The 18,116-nt window shown below is 50.1% G+C and overlaps 6 protein-coding genes across 6 annotated transcripts; all 6 read left to right on the top strand.

The window, feature by feature from the left end:
• Positions 1-292: 292 nt before the first annotated feature.
• Positions 293-2,156, top strand: N7519_007013 (flavin-containing monooxygenase; the record flags this gene model as incomplete). Its single annotated transcript, XM_057293789.1, is given in 5 exon segments — positions 293-434; positions 482-855; positions 914-1,636; positions 1,688-2,051; positions 2,065-2,156. 5 exon segments carry the CDS (start codon positions 293-295, stop codon positions 2,154-2,156), a joined length of 1,695 nt encoding a protein of 564 aa, XP_057148600.1.
• A 704-nt stretch (positions 2,157-2,860) lies between these two features.
• On the top strand, positions 2,861-5,267 carry N7519_007012 (Zn(II)2Cys6 transcription factor; the record flags this gene model as incomplete). The annotated part of the gene is made up of 6 exons (XM_057293788.1): positions 2,861-3,373; positions 3,452-3,964; positions 4,028-4,689; positions 4,774-4,991; positions 5,047-5,087; positions 5,154-5,267. The coding sequence occupies 6 exons, from the start codon at positions 2,861-2,863 to the stop codon at positions 5,265-5,267; spliced, it is 2,061 nt and encodes a 686-aa protein (XP_057148599.1).
• A 571-nt stretch (positions 5,268-5,838) lies between these two features.
• Positions 5,839-7,483, top strand: N7519_007011 (MFS transporter; the record flags this gene model as incomplete). The annotated part of the gene is made up of 4 exons (XM_057293787.1): positions 5,839-5,947; positions 6,007-6,102; positions 6,160-7,109; positions 7,181-7,483. The coding sequence occupies 4 exons, from the start codon at positions 5,839-5,841 to the stop codon at positions 7,481-7,483; spliced, it is 1,458 nt and encodes a 485-aa protein (XP_057148598.1).
• A 1,941-nt stretch (positions 7,484-9,424) lies between these two features.
• N7519_007010 (serine/threonine-protein phosphatase 2B catalytic subunit) lies at positions 9,425-11,363 on the top strand (the record flags this gene model as incomplete). The annotated part of the gene is made up of 5 exons (XM_057293786.1): positions 9,425-9,542; positions 9,618-9,949; positions 10,010-10,267; positions 10,330-11,249; positions 11,312-11,363. 5 exons carry the CDS (start codon positions 9,425-9,427, stop codon positions 11,361-11,363), a joined length of 1,680 nt encoding a protein of 559 aa, XP_057148597.1.
• A 356-nt stretch (positions 11,364-11,719) lies between these two features.
• N7519_007009 (uncharacterized protein) lies at positions 11,720-13,862 on the top strand (the record flags this gene model as incomplete). Its single annotated transcript, XM_057293785.1, has 3 exons — positions 11,720-12,203; positions 12,302-12,437; positions 12,482-13,862. The coding sequence occupies 3 exons, from the start codon at positions 11,720-11,722 to the stop codon at positions 13,860-13,862; spliced, it is 2,001 nt and encodes a 666-aa protein (XP_057148596.1).
• A 1,780-nt stretch (positions 13,863-15,642) lies between these two features.
• Positions 15,643-17,392, top strand: N7519_007008 (DUF1996 domain-containing protein; the record flags this gene model as incomplete). The annotated part of the gene is made up of 3 exons (XM_057293784.1): positions 15,643-15,817; positions 15,879-15,998; positions 16,089-17,392. 3 exons carry the CDS (start codon positions 15,643-15,645, stop codon positions 17,390-17,392), a joined length of 1,599 nt encoding a protein of 532 aa, XP_057148595.1.
• Between the last annotated feature and the right edge of the window lie 724 nt (positions 17,393-18,116).

The following is an 18,116-nucleotide window of genomic DNA, read 5'->3' as shown; positions in this document are numbered from 1 at the left end:
AATCCATTAACCCCAGGATTAAATTCCTGGGCAAAGACCACGTTGTCACGATGGCCCCAAATGTCTGCCACACGTCGTGCATGAGTGAGGGGGTACCCTGCGGTTAGCTGTATCATGGGCACACTAGTGAAGAGGACACTATTGACAGCGTATGTTAGCATCGGCACTAAGATGTTAACAAAGGTACATATAAATAGGGCGAGGTGGAAAAGGAAATCTCTACGACATTCCAACAGTCAATCCTTTTATTAGTCACAACTGCAATACTTGGTGATATCAATCTTTAATCGAGATGGGTAGCATAGCAGAGACATCCTTCAAACCGAAGAAGTATAACACTGAGCTTACCGACTACTCGGTTGTTCATGTCAATAAGACTGGGCCATATGCCGAAAATCTCGAGGTCGATGCTTTGGTCGTCGGTGCTGGTTTTGGTAAGTTGGTAGTATAGGGCTCATTCATTCGCCAGCTAACGAGATAGCTGGTGTGTTTATGCTCAAGACCCTTCGGGATCGCGGTCTGAAAACGACCATTTTCGAGGCCGGCAATGACATGGGTGGCACCTGGCGATGGAATTGCTACCCCGGCGCTGGTGTCGACTCTGAAGTCCCCGAGTACGAGTTGCCTTGGCCCGAGGTATACAACACGTGGAACTGGCCGAACAACTACCCTGACTACAAAGACCTGCGTAATTACTTTGATCACGTGGATAAAGTAGTTGGTATCAAGAAGGACTGCGCTTTCAACACCGTCGTGGTTGGAGCCCAGTTCGATACGAACGAGGGGAGATGGAATATAGAAACTGCAGATGGTCGCAATACCAAGGCCAAGTATCTCGTCCTTGGAACCGGCTTCGTGAGTAATTTCAATTACACCCGTCAGTCAGAGAAAAACCTACTAATGCACTGCCTAGGCCGCCAAGCGTTATATTCCCCCATGGCCTGGCATGGATAAATTTAAGGGCGTCGTGCACCACTCATCTTTCTGGCCTGAGGAGGAAATTGACGTGAAAAGCAAGCGCTGTGCTATCATCGGCACCGGTGCCTCGGGCGTGCAAATAACACAGGCCTGGGGGCCTAAGGCTGGTGACCTCAAGGTCTTTCAACGAACTCCTAACCTCGCCATACCTATGCGCAAACGCGACCTCACTGTTGAGGAGCAGGAGCGCATCAAGCCCTACTATCCAGAGTTGTTCCGTTACCGCGAGACAAACTTTGCCGGTTTCCTGTATGGTTGGTGCGAGCGCAACGCCTTTGACGACACACCCGAGGAGCGTCAAGCCTTCTACGAGAAAATCTGGAGGGAAGGTGGCTTCCGCTATTGGGTTGCTGTGTATAAGGATACCCTGATCAACCCTGAGTCAAACAAAGAGGCCTACAATTTCTGGGCTACGAAGACGCGTGATCGTATCGGTGACCCCGTGGCGAGAGACTTGCTTGCGCCTCGGAAAATGCCGCATTATTTCGGCATCAAGCGGCCATGTCTTGAAAGCACCTATTACGAGCAGTTCAATCGGGAGTCGGTGCATCTGGTTGACATCAAGAATAACCCGATCAGGGAGTTTACTGAGACTGGTATCACCCTCGAGGACGGAACTCACCATGAGCTTGATGTCATTGCTGTCGCGACTGGATTTGTAAGTTTTGTTTGATGCATCAGCAAGTAGCGCAAGCGCTAATACTCATAGGACGTTGTTACTGGCGTCATGACCCAACTTGGCCTGAAGAGCATCGACGGCGCCGAGCTCGAGAAGGAATGGATTACAGGCGCAAATACCTACCTCGGTACCACCGTGAGCGGCTACCCCAATATGTTCCACATCTATGGCGCACACGGCCCGACGCTCCTGAGTAATGGACCCACGTCAGTCGCGGTGCAGGGCCGGTGGATTTCCGACGCCATAGCTAAAATCGAGGCCAATAACATCAAGTACATCAATCCCAAGATTGAGGCTGCTGATAAGTGGAAGGACCATGTTGTGGAGCTCAATAATAAGACTCTCTTCCCCACGAACGCACTCGACCTACATGGGTGGGAGTATCCCTGGCAAGGTTTATGAGCCAGTATGCTACTCCGGTGGTATTCCTGCTTATGCCGCTGAGATTCGGGCGGCCCTAGATAACTGGGAGGAGGGATTTGACGTCGTCAAGGCTTGACATTATTGCTATCGTTAAAAGTAGCGTTACTCAAACTCTCAATCAACGCCTCTTCCAGATATATTCATGGATGTGACAGTTCGTCAAATAGCAGAATTGGCTGAGCCTGCTATCTTTCTAGATATAGCACCAAGAAAAGGAAGGGAATATATAAATCTATAGATATCCATGTAAGTGTGTTAAAATATATCTAAAAACTACTATCGAGACTACTAAAAAGACTACTATCGAGACTACTAAAAAGACTACTAAAAAGACTACTAAAAAGACTACTAAAAAGACTACTAAAAAGACTACCAAAAAACATGGTCAAACACGCATATCAAGGCTGTATAAGTAGCTAACTATTCTTATTTACTACATCGGTATAAATTGGGCGCAAAGGCTAAGGGCTAAGGCGTGATGAAGGCCGTAGCCCCATCAGAAAGGCTGCCGTGCTGGCCCCTAAAAGCACTCGTGCCCGAGTCTTCGCGTTCTTTTTGCATTTTGGTCTTGTTTCGAAGTCTTAAACCCAGAACATGCAAAAGAGAATATCTATATTCGCCTCCTATGGCCTTAAGTTTCATAGGTCTTATTCGCGTCGAAGGTGGATGTCGTTCCAGTCCCACATTGGGGCCATCTCTAGCTGCTGCCGCTAGCAGCGTGCGGAAGTTTTAATTAGCAGTTCGCACCACATTTTTCTTTTTTCCTCCGTCTCTTTCACCATGTATGCCTCTTCCCTTGACCCCTCATTCACACAGTATCCTGTGGGATCTATTTCGTCTCCGGCCCTGAGTAGCCTCTCTCGTCCCATTACCTCTTGTCTGCCTTGTCGTAGTCGCAAGGTCAAATGTGACCGCCGACAACCACTATGTTTGGTGTGTGAGCGAGGCCATTATGCCTGTTCTTACGTGTCGAAGCCGCCTCAGCCGCTGGGGCTGGCCCCGGAATCGAGCCGGATCACCAAACCCAGCAGTGCCCCCAAGGTCTCTTCATCCACGCTAGCCCGAATCAATCCCGGTCTGCAGCGTCTTGGTAACTTCATGGCGCAAGCGAAAGCATATGAGGCATCGGAACATAACACTTCATTGCTGGGCTCATTCACACCTACACAATCGACGCCCGCACCCCATAATGCGTCACCCCCACAGTCGCGATCGCAAGACGATGCACTGATTCTCGATAACGGAGTGCCCCACTTCGTCCCCGGTAAGCACTGGGCCTGGATGGCAGCAGAGGTACGCCTCCTATTGTCGTTGAACCTTGCGCTCAAACCAAGGCTCCGAGGTACTAACCAAATCTCGTCTGCTCCTTAGCTCCAAGATATCCAATCGGTTCTCGCTGAATCTCAGAATTCCGCCCCCGAACACGCGCTCGAAGATGTCATCTGGGACGCCGATTCCCCTGTAACTAGCGGGACTACCTTCTGGCCCGATACCCGAGAGGATTGCTATTTACTCCTTAATGTTTTCCTGGAAAATGTAGACCCGATTCACCGAATTGTCCATCGTCCGAGTTTAGCCCGTCGATTTGACGCGTTTGTTCGCACTCACTACTTCCTAGAGAATGATCACACCCCTATCATAACGGAGAGCAGTAGTAGTATGACTTCCCACCCGAATAATATGGATGCATTCGAGCCGCTAGCCATGTCCATCTTCTACGCGGCCGTCAACAGCATGAAGGATACCGACGTGGCCATCATGTTCGGCACGGACAAGTCCTACCTCCTGAATCGATACCGAACGGGAACGGAAGTGCATCTAAAACGGCAGAAGTTTATGACATCAAGGATCTTTGAGGTTCTGCAGGCATTTGTGGTTTTCCTGGTATGTTTCAGCGAGAACGCAACAAAATTCGTTAGTATCGGGCTAAGCAATAATACCCCAAAGACCGCGCAATATCGGGAAGATGATATGGGGAAGGCATGGCCGTTGACTGGACTGGCTATTCGGATGGCGACAGTCCAGGGACTCCACCGGGACCCCTTAGCTCTACCGTTGGGGACGATCGATGTCGTACAGGTGGAGCTGCGCCGTCGCTTGTGGGCGCAAATCTGTTACTTGGATTTCCGCACAGCGGAGGATCACGGGCTTGCCCCCTCGATTCACGAGTCGGACTTTGATACGCGTCGACCCCTCAGCCTGGATGATGTCGACCTGGTCGAAGGGGTATCCCCCTCGGCCGGGCTCTCAGATGTCCCCAAATTCACCGATATGACCATCTATCTCCTGCGGATCACCGCGATCCAGTATTATGGGCGCATCATTCAGTTGACGCATGCTTCGCGGAAGCGTTTGCGCGCCAGCGGTCCTGTGGGAGAGAGTGAAAAATTAGCGGAGCTGCAGGGCCTGTTGAACACTGCTGAGAATCTCGCCAGCGAGTTTGAGAGGAACCTGGATGATCTTGTTCGATACTGCGACAAGAGGGTGAGTATACAATCAATGACCTTAGATTTGAAAGACTACTTGAAATCCAAATCCTGGGTCATGTTCTGGATTCAAATCCCTCGACAAGATCGCGAGAAGGTCATCAGCCCCCCTATGAGAAGAAGGTTAGCCCCTCCTGCCTCCCCCTCCTAACGGCTCACCCGAAAGGGAAAGTAGATATGTTTTGGCTGACAGTATCAAACATCAAGTGTATTCACGGACGCAGCCACGGCCATAGAGAACTGGTGTACCATCGCCTCCGGCAAGGCCTATGAACCCTTCCGATGGCATATATTCTCACACGCCGGCTTCTACCTGATTCTCTACGTACTCTCCGAACTCCACAGCCCCGGATTCCAATCGCCAGAGTGGGCCGATCTCCGCCAGCGAGGCCTCCGGTTAGCTAACGCCATCTACGAGATCCGGGGTGAGCATACCGCGGGTGCATGGCCCGCAGTTATTTGGTTGGTTAATCGCATTAGATTACAACAGGGTCTCAGTTCTGATATGGTTGACAATCCACGTACTGGGACCAGTCCATCTGAAAATAATCATTCTATGCCGATGAATAATTTTGCTGCTCCTCCAGGCTCGGTGGGGGGGCTTTGATACGGCGGATTTCATGGGATTGGTGAATCTGGAGGACTTCGATTTTGCGGACTTGGCCAATTTGGATCAGATGGGGTTTCATGGGTTGGCATAGTTATAGATTGCTAGGGTTGCTGAGAACGTTGGCATGTTATTGTCATACATAACTGAAGCATTGTTTTGTGGAATGCCGGTATATAAGAGAGATATTATCATCTACAGTCATGGCACACACACACGCTGTTTAGCATGACGATGGGGACTATTCTCGGAGAATAAGCTTGGGGCCATGTGGCTACTTGCAAGGATTGACAAACTGCTTTTGCTCCGAAATAAGTCCGGGATTCTCCTTGCCTCTGCAATTCTTCGGCAATCTGTCAGTTTTATGAGTCAGTCTTCCTTTGGACCAACTCATCCAACTAACCCTGCTAGGTATGTCGTACGTGTGCTCATCACCTCAGAAAAGGTTAAGGCTGCTCCCGAGGCCCTGATTTGACCGGACGAGGAGTGGGCCTCGTGCGAGGCGGGAGGCCCCACACCTCGCCGAGGTGGATCATATAGGGTTGATGACTTCGAGTATATATACTGCTTGTCAGAAGAGGGTGGAAATGGACTCAACTTCACAAGCAGTCAAAATATCACTCGTGCATAGGACCGATACACCGGAGTCTCCAGCATTTAAGACGATGCAATCCCCGAAAAGCACACAGACCGAACGAACTGACTCGCCCGAGCAACTCACGCAAGACGACACCAAGGCAGAATTCGGAACCAGGCAAAAGGTTGATCATCATGGTTCGGCAAAAGTTTGTAGAGGATTCCTCCCATGGTTATGTTTTGTCCCAGCCTTGCAGGATCCCAGACAATATACCCGGGGACGAAGTGGGGTCTGACCTTCATTGTGGCAATGGGAGGGTTGGTAGTTCCGCTGAGTAGCGGTGTTTTATTCCGTACGACGTCCTATTCCCTAGCCAGAACAAGAGGCTGATATGCCGGATTCCAAACAGCCTGCCTGTTAGAGATCGCCGAGGATATGCATACCACCGTGTCAGTGGTGAACTTGTCTATCGCTTTCGGCTCACTCGCTGTAGCCATCACGCCCTTGTGGTGGTCATACCTGGCCGAGCTCTATGGTCGTCGACTGGTATACATATTTTCCTTCTTCTTCCTTGGGATTTTCAATATTCTGGCTGCTATCAGCCCCAACATCGGCATGTTTATCGCCATGCGACTCCTTGGGAGTGCCTCCAGTGCGTGCCTTCAAGCCGTCAGCGCCGGTACCATTTCAGACATGTTTGAAACACAAGATCGCGGCAAGGCCATGGGTGTCTTCATGCTTGGTCCCATGCTGGGCCCCATGTTTGGCCCCATCATTGGCGGGGCGCTCACCATGAATTGGAGTTGGCGCAGCACACAGTGGTTTATGGTCATATATGGCTGGACCGTGTTTGCGGTGATGCTCTTCTTCATGCCGGAGACAGCCACAAACCTCGAAGTGAACCGCCGCAAGCACCGAAACGACGCCACCAGCCCTGGCAAGAAAGCCCTCTATTTCCTCCTAAAGCCCATAAAAGCCGCCACGCTCCTCCAATACCCTCCCATCCTGATTACGGTCTATTACACCAGTGTCGTCTTCGCCACGTACTACCTCATCTGCGTCTCCATCGAAGACACCTTCGCCCTGCCACCATACTCCTGGAGTCCTATCATTGTCGGTGTGGCCTATATCCCCAGCGGCCTGGGGCTACTCTTCGGTGCGATCATTGGTGGCCGCTGGCAGGATTATATCATGGCGCGGACTGCTCGAAAGGAGGGCCGATACAATGACAAGGGCGAGTTGATCCTCCATCCGGTTGACCGTCTGGGCGAGAATTGCCTCCTTGGGGGTATTCTCTTCCCCGGGGCACTCTTGTGGTGGGGATGGACGGCCGACAAACATGAGTTCTGGCTGGTCCCGGTAAGTTTATTCATTCCATCGCTCCTTTCTCCCTTCCAGCTTCGAGCGGGGACTGATCTGGTTTGTAATAGCTCCTCGGAAACTTCTTCTACGGGTTTGGTGGAATGATTGTCACCAACATTACCATGACGATGCTCACAGAATTTACACCGAAGAACTCCACCATCGGTGTGGCCGTGAATAATCTCATGCGAAATAGTCTGTCGTGCGTGAGTGCGGTCATTGCGCAGCCGTTATTCGACGCGATTGGCACGGGTTGGTCGTTCACGGCGGTTGGTCTATTCTGTCTGCTCAGTGGTATTCCTTTGATCATTCTGCGTATTAAGCGGGATGAGTGGAGCCGACAGATGAAGGCTACGCTGGGAGGTGAATAGGAGCGTTCTCTGGGGTCGTGTGGAAGATGAGGGGTGGGGATCCTGATATATATCATGCCTTGAATGGGCCGTACTGCATCTCGCTCTAGCGACTGTCAGTTTGTAATTTTTTTGGTCAAGATAGTATACTTCTCCGCTCTCCCTATATGTGAAGGAATGCCATAGACATGCTGCAAATTGTCCCTGAGATGTGAATCCGGACACCTCTATAAAATCACCTTACAATTAGCCCTCATGCATGGCCTCGCAGTGGCCCAGGTGGCAACTGTCCAATGCGCGATAGATGCGAACTTGTCAATTCTAACAGCTGCATTGACAGTTGAAGTCAGCTAGGAAACTAGCTCTGCCCTAGCTTCATTCTTACTGTATCAAGAGATCAACCTACCCTACATGGATTGAAATGCTCGAGAAGATTCCCGAACTTCTGCTGCTCAACCCATGTTGCCACAGAACATTTATAAGGATTTAGCTTGACGGGAGCACTGCGAAAACACGTACGTAGACCCTGATGGAGAAGTATGTCATTCTTCTAAATCAATATCTGCGTGACAAGAGACACGATCCTTTGCGCCGAACAGCGACCTATATTTCCTGTTACCACAACATCCAGTTTGCCAGAGAAATTTCGATCGTAGTAAAAATCAACTGCATAAACATAACATCCGAACAGAAGCGCAGAGCGAGACTCGGGTTGTCGCCTCAGGCAGGAGGCTGAGTCATGAGGTATTTCCCGAGGTCAGCCCTGGACCGGGGACGGGATGGATGGATATGAAGAGTATGCCGGTGATGATCCTGTTGAGATAACGTCTCAAGAGCTAGAAAACAGGCTGAAGGGATGCTGATCGGAGGGAGAGACTTATCTCCGAAGGAGAGTCAGTAACTTCCTTATGATAGACAACACCGTCATCTCAACACTTGATGACCTATATCAGTTGGCAAGATAGGATCAACTTCTTCTCTTTGTTTTTCAAATCCCTTCTGCGTATGTTATGACTATTATCCTTCGATGGCTTATGTCTTCTGAGCGACGTACATATATTCGAGCGGGCCTCAAGACTCGTAAACCTTGGGAATATTCCCGACGTCCTTTTAGTGTCACCAGTTATCACCAAAATCAGAGCCTCGGGTCTAGACTCTACACAGTTAAGCTTACCTTGAGCTTTGTAGTATTGTAGTAGACCTAACCCATTTTATCGAGGCAGCAGGTAATATTAAAGAGCAATAGGTGCAGCTATGAAGAATTTCCCATGCAGAGCATCAGTCGTGCATATACCTCGAGTCTAGCGGTCTAGGCAAATTGGGACTAAGCGCAATAGACGCTAATCGCAACTTCAGATGAAAACTCAAAGCCGAGGCCAACAACTGAATACGTTATTCACAATAGTAAATTACCACACTGTTTAGATGAAAACGTGAAATGTGGAAATAATCCAAATTTGGAATCGAATGAATCTGATAGCGTGGGGTAAAAGCCGTTGTTGCCTTAGGCACCGGGTCAATCACGTTGACATGAGGCTGAACTTGGTAATTCTCTCTCGTGTCATCCCCGGATCTCAATCACTGTCTTCCCCAGAAAAGAAAAATCAAAATAAGTCAAAATCTCAGATACAGTTACCATCAAAGTTGGTGTGAGACCCACCAATCTAAGGACGGCCCAGAAGCCGCTTATCCAATTTGTTTCTCTTTTTCCCAACTTCACATTTCCCCCCCCCAAAACACACAACCCCCAGCATTTTACATTCTGGGCTCGGTTCTCCTTTTCCCCTTTTTCGGTTTCAAAACTTTGGCTTGATCTGAGTTCTATCAATCTTATACTCTGCTTCGTCGTGGGAGCTCTATCCCGCGCTCAACTCACCCCCGCCACAACTCCGCGCTTCTCTCCATCACCCTCCCCCCTTACTCCGAACTCAAAAACCAAATTACGTTTCAGTCTCCGCCAAAATGGATCGGGCTATAGCACGCGCCGTGACCGACAAGCAGCCGGTCCCGGAGATCGATTTCACATTGCACACGATGGAGGACAACACGCAGGTGTCAACAATGGAAAGGGTGGTCAAAGGTAAATGCCGCAGTGGTCTCGATCGCTTTCACAAGACCTGGTAACCTGATCGCTAACGTTCTTTCGTAATCTTAGAGGTCCAAGCGCCCGCTCTCAGCTATCCTCCGGATGATATGTTTTGGTCGCCAGAGGATCCCTCCAAGCCCAATCTCCAGTACCTCAAGCAACACCTCTATCGTGAAGGTCGTCTTTCAGAAGAACAGGCGCTATGGATCATCCACGCTGGTACGCAGGTTTTGAAGGCTGAGCCAAATTTGCTCGAAATGGATGCGCCCATTACGGTGTGTGGCGATGTTCACGGCCAGTACTACGATTTGATGAAGCTGTTCGAGGTTGGCGGTGACCCTTCAGAAACGAGGTATCTCTTTTTGGGTGACTATGTGGACCGTGGTTATTTCAGTATTGAGGTGGGTCATGCCGAGTTTCCTCGAATCTAGAAGAACTACCCTAACCCTTTGTCTCTGCAGTGCGTCCTCTACCTTTGGGCATTGAAGATCTGGTATCCCGATTCACTTTGGTTGCTGCGGGGTAATCACGAATGTCGCCACTTGACAGACTACTTCACCTTCAAGTTGGAGTGTAAGCACAAATATAGTGAACGGATCTACGAGGCATGCCTGGAATCCTTCTGTGCGCTGCCGCTGGCGGCGGTTATGAACAAACAGTTCCTCTGCATTCACGGTGGTCTCAGCCCCGAGTTGCATACCCTCGAAGATATCAAGGCTGTATGTATCTTCCCTATGCACATTTTGAATGATAGTGTTAGCAGACAGCTTACAAGACATAGATTGATCGCTTCCGCGAACCTCCAACCCACGGGCTCATGTGCGACATCCTTTGGGCCGACCCTCTGGAGGAATTTGGTCAAGAAAAGACAGGCGATTTCTTTATTCATAACAGTGTCCGCGGTTGCTCCTACTTTTTCTCTTATCCCGCGGCATGCGCGTTTTTGGAGAAGAACAATTTGCTCTCCATCATCAGAGCACATGAGGCTCAGGATGCCGGATATCGCATGTACAGAAAGACACGAACCACCGGCTTCCCCAGTGTTATGACTATTTTCAGTGCGCCCAACTACCTGGATGTTTACAACAACAAGGCAGCTGTCCTCAAATATGAGAACAATGTGATGAACATCCGCCAATTCAACTGCACCCCCCACCCATATTGGCTGCCCAACTTCATGGATGTTTTCACTTGGTCTTTGCCATTCGTTGGTGAGAAAATTACGGATATGCTCATCGCCATTCTCAACACATGCTCGAAGGAAGAGTTGGAGGACGAGGCCCCCACACCCGTCTCTGCTAGTGAAAGCATGGATAAGGATTCAATCACGTCTCCGTCGATGGACCCTGAATCCACCGAGTTCAAGCGACGTGCCATCAAAAACAAAATTCTTGCCATTGGCCGCCTCTCTCGTGTCTTCCAGGTTCTCCGCGAACAGTCCGAGAGTGTCACTGAGCTGAAGACGGCGGCTGGCGGTCGTCTTCCTGCTGGAACCCTGATGCTGGGTGCGGAAGGTATCAAGCAGGCTATTCACAACTTCGAGGATGCCCGGAAGGTTGATATCCAAAATGAGCACATGCCTCCTACCCAGGAAGAAGTTATCGCAAAGAGCGAGGAGAGTCGTCGTATCGCCCTGGAGCGGGCTGAACATGAGGCTGCCAACGATGCCGGACTCGCCACAGTTGCTCGACGGATCAGCATGTAAGTGTTCGCTTGAGAGAGTTTGCCACCATCCCATTTCACATACTAATCGAAATCACCAGGTCTGCTGGCTCAGGTCGCCCCCGTCCTCGACAGAGGGATCCATCCTCCTAAGGATGTCTGATTAAACTATGATTTGACCGAGTTGATATTATGACACGATCTATGCATTTCTTCTTCCTATCCTCCAGCGCACACGCCTTTTGTCCCGACACGATCGATACGATACCCTATCTATCTGCTTGATCCTACCCCTCGCCTGGCAATTTAACCTGTGAATCCACAACTCTAGCGATAAATAGGACAGTTCATTTAAACATGTGTGCTTTTTTCCCCACGTTTCGTAGCCAGATCTGCAATTATAGTAGGGAAAGGGGTTTACTTGATTGTAAAATTAACATAATGGTCAATCTCATTTCAACCAATTTATCTGATGGTCTGAGATGTAAAATAAGACGATAAAGCCGGTGATGGAATGCCAAGCCTTGTTCCCGCGTTCACTTCCGCTCAACCAAGTTCATCCACCGAAAGTGAACATCGCGATAACTACATCCTCTACAACCTCGCTTCGCCGCGCCTCAATGGCTCCAAGATTGCGCAGCGCGCTCGCAAAGAGCCTGTCGCGTCCACTGGATAGCAGCGCTGTATTTTTCTGCCCCTCGTGCGCGATCTGGCGACGAACCTTGTCCACGCGCGCCAACACCAGTCGCAGCATCGAGAAACCCGACACATCTCGACGGGTCGCCAGAGCTCAAAACACTATCACAGGCTCAGCTCCACGGGCATTTACCACATCCTCTGTTATCACTGCGAAGAGCGTGCCGCCGCGGTTCAAGGAGCTGCATGCCGCCCTCGAGGGAGTGAAGGATGCTGCCTTGGAACAGGTGAATCTGAGTCGGCTGCAATTTGCATTGCGGGGATTGGAGTCTGAAACGCCTCTTATTAGAGTAGCTGGTGAGTTTCTGGTTATACGATCAGGCTATTCCTCTCTTCGGCAATGGATCTTCCCCTTCGAAGAAATAATGGCACTGATTTCTCGATTTGGACCCTAGTTCTTGGATTGAATGATGCGGTATCTGCACGCAAACTTGTTCGACTACTACTTGCCGACCCATTGTCACCGCGAGAAACCTGGGAAGACATTCTCGACTCATATGATGCCGATTCATCTCGCGGGCTGCTGATTAGGTATGAACGTGTCTGCTATCTGCGTGTTGATCCTCTGTGACCAGAACTGATTGGAAGGATTTATCCTACAGATATGGCGAAATCTCACAATCTATCCCCAATGACTTGCTACCGACTATATCAGTGCCATCACCTATCCTGAGGAAAGGCAACTTAGAGATCCTGGTCAGCACCCTAGGCTCTGAGCCGGACAACCACGCCCCTACGTTGCACGCCGACACCTTCCTCGTCCCCACAGTTACCATTCAGACCTCTCACTCCGGTCGGCATAATGTTGTTCGGTATCCCGTGCACCGCACGATCGTATGCGGACGTGGAGTGGATGGCCTGCTGTCGTACAGCACAATGATAGGTCGGTCGGACCTGAAGAACGAGGCCTCTTCAGTGCGTGGGGCCATTGAACTTCCAGTGGCAGACCAGAAATCCACAAACGAGCGCGTGTCCCTAGTAGATGTTGACCGTGCCAGCACAGCACTGGATAAATTCCGTGAATCCGCCCACAATGCCTCCGACTACGAACGTGGGTGGAATGGCAGTGGCGTGCAACCTCTCATTGATTGGCTTGCAACTTCCACAGAAGCATCCACTGGAAACGCGTTGAATCCGGCATTGGTCCCTCTAGTGGAGTCCCTTATCGACGCAGCCGACGCTAGTGTAATCGTCAGAGACGCCAAGGCGCTCCATGATCAAACCGTCGGCGTAACCCCTGGAGAGGTTCGGTTTGACTTGGACCGGGCCGTGACTGGCTGGGCAGAGCGTGCTCACTCTGAGCTCCGCAGTGCCCTCGAGGAAGGACTGGCCAGTCCACGCTGGCGCGGTCTTGCATGGTGGAAACTCTTCTGGCGCGTCGACGATGTCAGCATGATTACATCTGAGATCTTGGAAAAGAAATTCCTTCGCCGGGCGGAACAGGAGGTCATCTGGACCGTGGGCAAGTACCAGCAGGCCGGCCTGTTGGAAGAGCCTTCATCTTCAAGTCCTGACTCCACCAAGGATTCTGTCATGCCTCCCTGGCCAACCCAGATCCCCGACCTGCGTACCAAGCTCCTCACCAGCACTGTGCCATCCCTTCAAGCCCTCGCCCAGAGTCTGGTGCTTTTCAGTGTGTCGACCACGACTCTGACTTCTGCTCTCTCCGCTCTGACGTATGTGGCTATTCCATCGGCCGGGGTGTACGAGTCATGTACCCTTGCCGCCGTGGGGTTGATTTACTCTCTGCGTCGCCAGCAGAAGCGGTGGGATGTCGCCCGTACTTTCTGGGAAGAGGAGGTCCGCGAGGAAGGACGTACATCGCTGCTGGACACTGAATCTGCTCTTCGTGGTATTGTGCGGGATGGTGGTAAGGCTGTCGAGGATGTATCTGAATCCCGTGCACGAGAGTGCGTTGCGAGAGCCAGAAAGGCACTCGAGGAGGTGAAGGTGTAATTGCGTTGTACAACATGGAACAGTGTACTGTATATGGATTGCCTTCTTATGGTAGACCCCTAGAGCTTCGAAATCTACTCTGATCTGTATGATATTCGTTATTAACGCCAATGTTGCCATCTGCCGCTTTCCGATGTTCCGATGCTGGGGTCCCGATGAGGAAAGACCATCAGAATCATTGAACGAATCTTCACTTTCTACTCTACTACGCTTTCAAAGGTATCCCGCAAAGAAGTAATTTGGAACCTTGGTATCCATGGGAGCCTTCTATTTTAACTAAGACCTAATTGCAACTTCGGAGGAATATATATATACTCTGGAATCCTAGTAGGATTTCCAAAACTGCTATCCCCACAGCAGATCTAATAATAAAACATATCCATAGACGACTTTATTATTAGAATATATATCGAATAGCGGAGTGCCGGTGAACTACGGAGTCCGTTAACTAATACTAAAAAGCTTCATTACGTTCATGGTTTCACTATGTGAGATCTGAGACATTACGGGTTATAGGATCGGGACATTGCATTGGAATGATATTTCCCTTAAACCTCAAATGGTTATCGTCTGTAGTCTGACCATTAAACTACATATGTAGATAGTTAACCATCTATATCCGAACGGAGTATACGAACTCTACTCCGCACAACATATGCAACTTATAGTACTCCGTACGATTAATTTTATATCGAATGTCAAATTTCCCGACTAAATAGGGGTATAATTTTATATAATTTTATATATAATTTTACGGGGTCGTTTCATCTCCCCTTTCAGCCAATCCACATTCTCAACGTGGGGTTCTCCAAGACGCTAGTGATTTAGCCCAGGAACGCGCCGTTCGTTTCAGTCGGCTTGAACACACGGGATGCCTGGAGAATCTTCCCCTCTCTTTTCCCTCGTGTTCTAACATTTTATATTAAATCCCATGAACTTATCCCGGAATCCGATTGTAACATAGTAGGGACATAGACAGGGGAGATGATATTGTAATAGTATACTCCGTACCTAATATCCCTAATATCCCATATATCAAGGGATTGGTCGGCTCATTAAACTCAGGCCCCTCTCCAAGCACTAACTCGTTAAGGGGGGGGATTGGCGCCTCATTATTGAGGGTCTTGGGCATTTTTCTAACTTTTCTTTGAAGTACTTGATCCCCGTGTCCGCTCCTTTGTTCCCTTTGTTCCCCTCTCTTACTTGCGTCTCCCTCTTTTTGCCCTATCTCAGGGTCTGTCACTCATTATTATTGTCGCTCTTTTTTACTATTTCGCTCTTTTCTATACTTGGAATCCAAGTAAGTGCTTTTGGGGGGTTTTAGGGGGCGTTTTATTGAAAAAAAAAATAGAGTTGAGGCTGATAAAATGGGCGCATCAGGGATCGCAACAGACATCGTCAATCGCCAGAAATCATCTTTGTTTACTGACGTCAGGAGAAACGCGTTAGATCGGTAAGTCGCATACCTTGCTACCTTCTTTACTCGATCCCTCGGAAGTGGTGTGTCCAGCCAAGCAAGGGATCATTCCTCTACCCTTGTACTGGAAGGGGGTATAAGATGACGATTGGCATGGAATCTTGAATCTGCATGGGGTTGTGCTTAATGCCTTGACTTTACATCCTAACATATTGCTTAGTACACTTTGTCTCTCGCTCCTTTCTCCACGCTATAACCGATTGATTCGGTAGGCGAGTCTGTCATTTACAATTGTGTCCCTGAGATCATTCATTCTTTATTTTTATCCAATCGAGCCCGTGGACGCGGCTCAACCATTGCAACATGCAGGACCTTAAACTGACGGCCGTTGTTATGGCCTGCTTCGCGCTGTTCCCAAGCTATACGAATGCTTTTTGGCGTCTTCCTTGCCGTGGAAGATCTGGTCTCGCCCGACTGGACCCCATTGTGGAGCCGGGTGAGATCTCAGGTCACGCTCACGCGGTCCATGGAGGTGGAAGTAAGCGCGCATTGTCCCAAAGCTTCGATTGTCACCAACGGATGTGCTGACTTGTGGCTAGACTTTGGCATGAGCTCGGATCAGAGCTCGCTCCTCAGCGGTGATTGCACCTCGTGCGCAGTGACCCAGGACAAGTCTGCTTACTGGGCTCCCGCTTTGTACTTCATGCACACCAATGGCAGTGCCCAGGTAGTTGACGAGGTTGGAGGCATGCTTGCGTAAGTCCGATTTTGGCTCCCGTGGTGGAGCTCTACTAACATCGCTCGGCTAGCTACTATCTTCTCTACTGGAGAGAACATCAAGGCCTTCCCTGATGACTTCCGCATGCTGGCAGGTGACCCCTTCCTGCGCAACTTCAGCTGGCCCGTTCCCGACCCTCCCAAGTCCGAGTGGAGTGGTGACCAGGCCTCGCAGGCTGCTCTGCGCCAGAAGGCCATTGGCTTCAACTGTCTGAACTATAAGACTGCCGCTGAAGACTCCCTCCACCGCCACTTCTTGCCCGACAAGGCCTTCCTCGATGAGCATTGTACCGATGGAATCCGTATCGAGTTGATGTTCCCGTCCTGCTGGAATGGCAAGGATGCCGACTCCCCTGACCACAAGTCCCACGTCGCATACCCGTCGCTTGTTATGGATGGTACTTGCCCCGAGGGTTTCGAAACTCGCCTGGTATCGCTCTTCTACGAGACTATTTGGGACACCTACGCATTCAAGGACTACGACGGATACTTCGCGCTGGCCAACGGTGACCCCACAGGATTCGGATACCACGGTGATTTCATGCAGGCCTGGGATTCGGGTGTGCTGCAGGAGGCCATCGAAACTTGCACCAGCGAGAGCGGTGTCATTGACGAGTGCAAAGTCTTCAACATCCAGACTGAAGATGAGCAGCGTCAATGCCAGTTCTCCATCCCATCCGAGATCAAGGACGAAAACTGTGAAATGCACCATGGCGGATTGCCTGGCGGCATGCCTGTCGAGTGGGGTCCTGAGCCTGCCTCGATGAAGCCGAAGCCCACCACCACCGACAATGTGATTTCGCTTCCCACTATTTCCGTTGGTGGTATCTCGATCGACCCCAACACCGTGGTTCCCAATCTCTCTATTCCTTCTATTCCTGAGGTCTCGGTTGATCCCAACACCTTGGTTCGTGCGACTAGCACCGCCGAGGCTACCAGCACTGCCGAAGCTACTAGCACTGCCCAAACTACTAGCACTGCCCAAGCTACTAGCACTGCCCAAGCTACTACCACTTCCACTCCCACTTCCACCCCCACTTCGACACCCTCGCCAACCCCGACTCCTGTCACATCTACGGTTGTTGATCCTTTCACCGAAGAGATCATCTATCTCGAACGCGATGTTGTCGTCCTCTGTGATGGAAAGGGTAACAATTACTCGACTAGCTCTGGCGCCGTGCGAACTGTCTCCACTACCCGCAGCACCATTATGGAGACCTCTACGGCCGTTTCCTACGTGAAGAAGGACACTGTCCCGGAACCTGTGGAACCGGTGCAGGCTGCTGGCCATGCCCGTAGACATCTTCACCACCGTCACGGTCACATGCACAACTAGGTTTAACAACCTCTGTGGGTGACTTGAACCCAATGCGCAAAGTACGCAGCGCATCTCCTTTCTGTCGCCTTTGACCGAAAGGATATATCTTCTGCTTCTATATCAAGTTGGACTTTGAACTTGCTGGATTGTACCCTGGGAGCCTTTTGATTCATGTACATTTATTTTGTTCTGATTGGACATCCTCCAGTCAGTCGGGGAGGGTGTACATTGACCATACTGTCGTTCTCGTGATAAAGTTTTAAATAGTCCTGGCTGGTACAATTGAATCGCATTGGTCGATAATAATCCCTCTGTAAATCGAGGTAAATCGAGGTAAAACGTACAAGCTTCTTTGCGAGTTGCCTGCATTCCATCCCTGTGCACCATTTTGGTTATCTCCGGGTCTCAGCAATGTACAACGTATGTTGTAGGTCTCAGTTGAGCTCCGCCTTTCGCATTTTAACCATTTTCCAATGTCTCATTTCAACTCAACCTTCCAACAGGTGTCTCAGTATCTCCATACAAAACAAAGACCAGCCTACCTTAGCTCCGTTGGCAAAAGCCATGCTGTACATATTCCGTGCGACAACCTTGTGGGACAGATGGGACATAATGAGCCCCGACAAGAGCGGCGAGACCATCAATTCCAAGACAGAACAAAAATGGATGGTCTAGAAGGTGACAAAGAACACGAATATTCGCAATCATCTATCCAGCCGCTTCACCCAAGATAAGTCAAGTC

The sequence above is a fragment of the Penicillium mononematosum genome, assembly GCF_028829835.1.
Source record: "Penicillium mononematosum strain IBT 11891 chromosome Unknown utg000003l:1.0-8172316.0:1.0-8177699.0, whole genome shotgun sequence".
Classification (NCBI taxonomy): Eukaryota; Fungi; Ascomycota; class Eurotiomycetes; order Eurotiales; family Aspergillaceae; genus Penicillium; species Penicillium mononematosum.
Note: the sequence above shows the minus strand (reverse complement) of the source record. Positions and strands in the feature narration are given on the sequence as shown.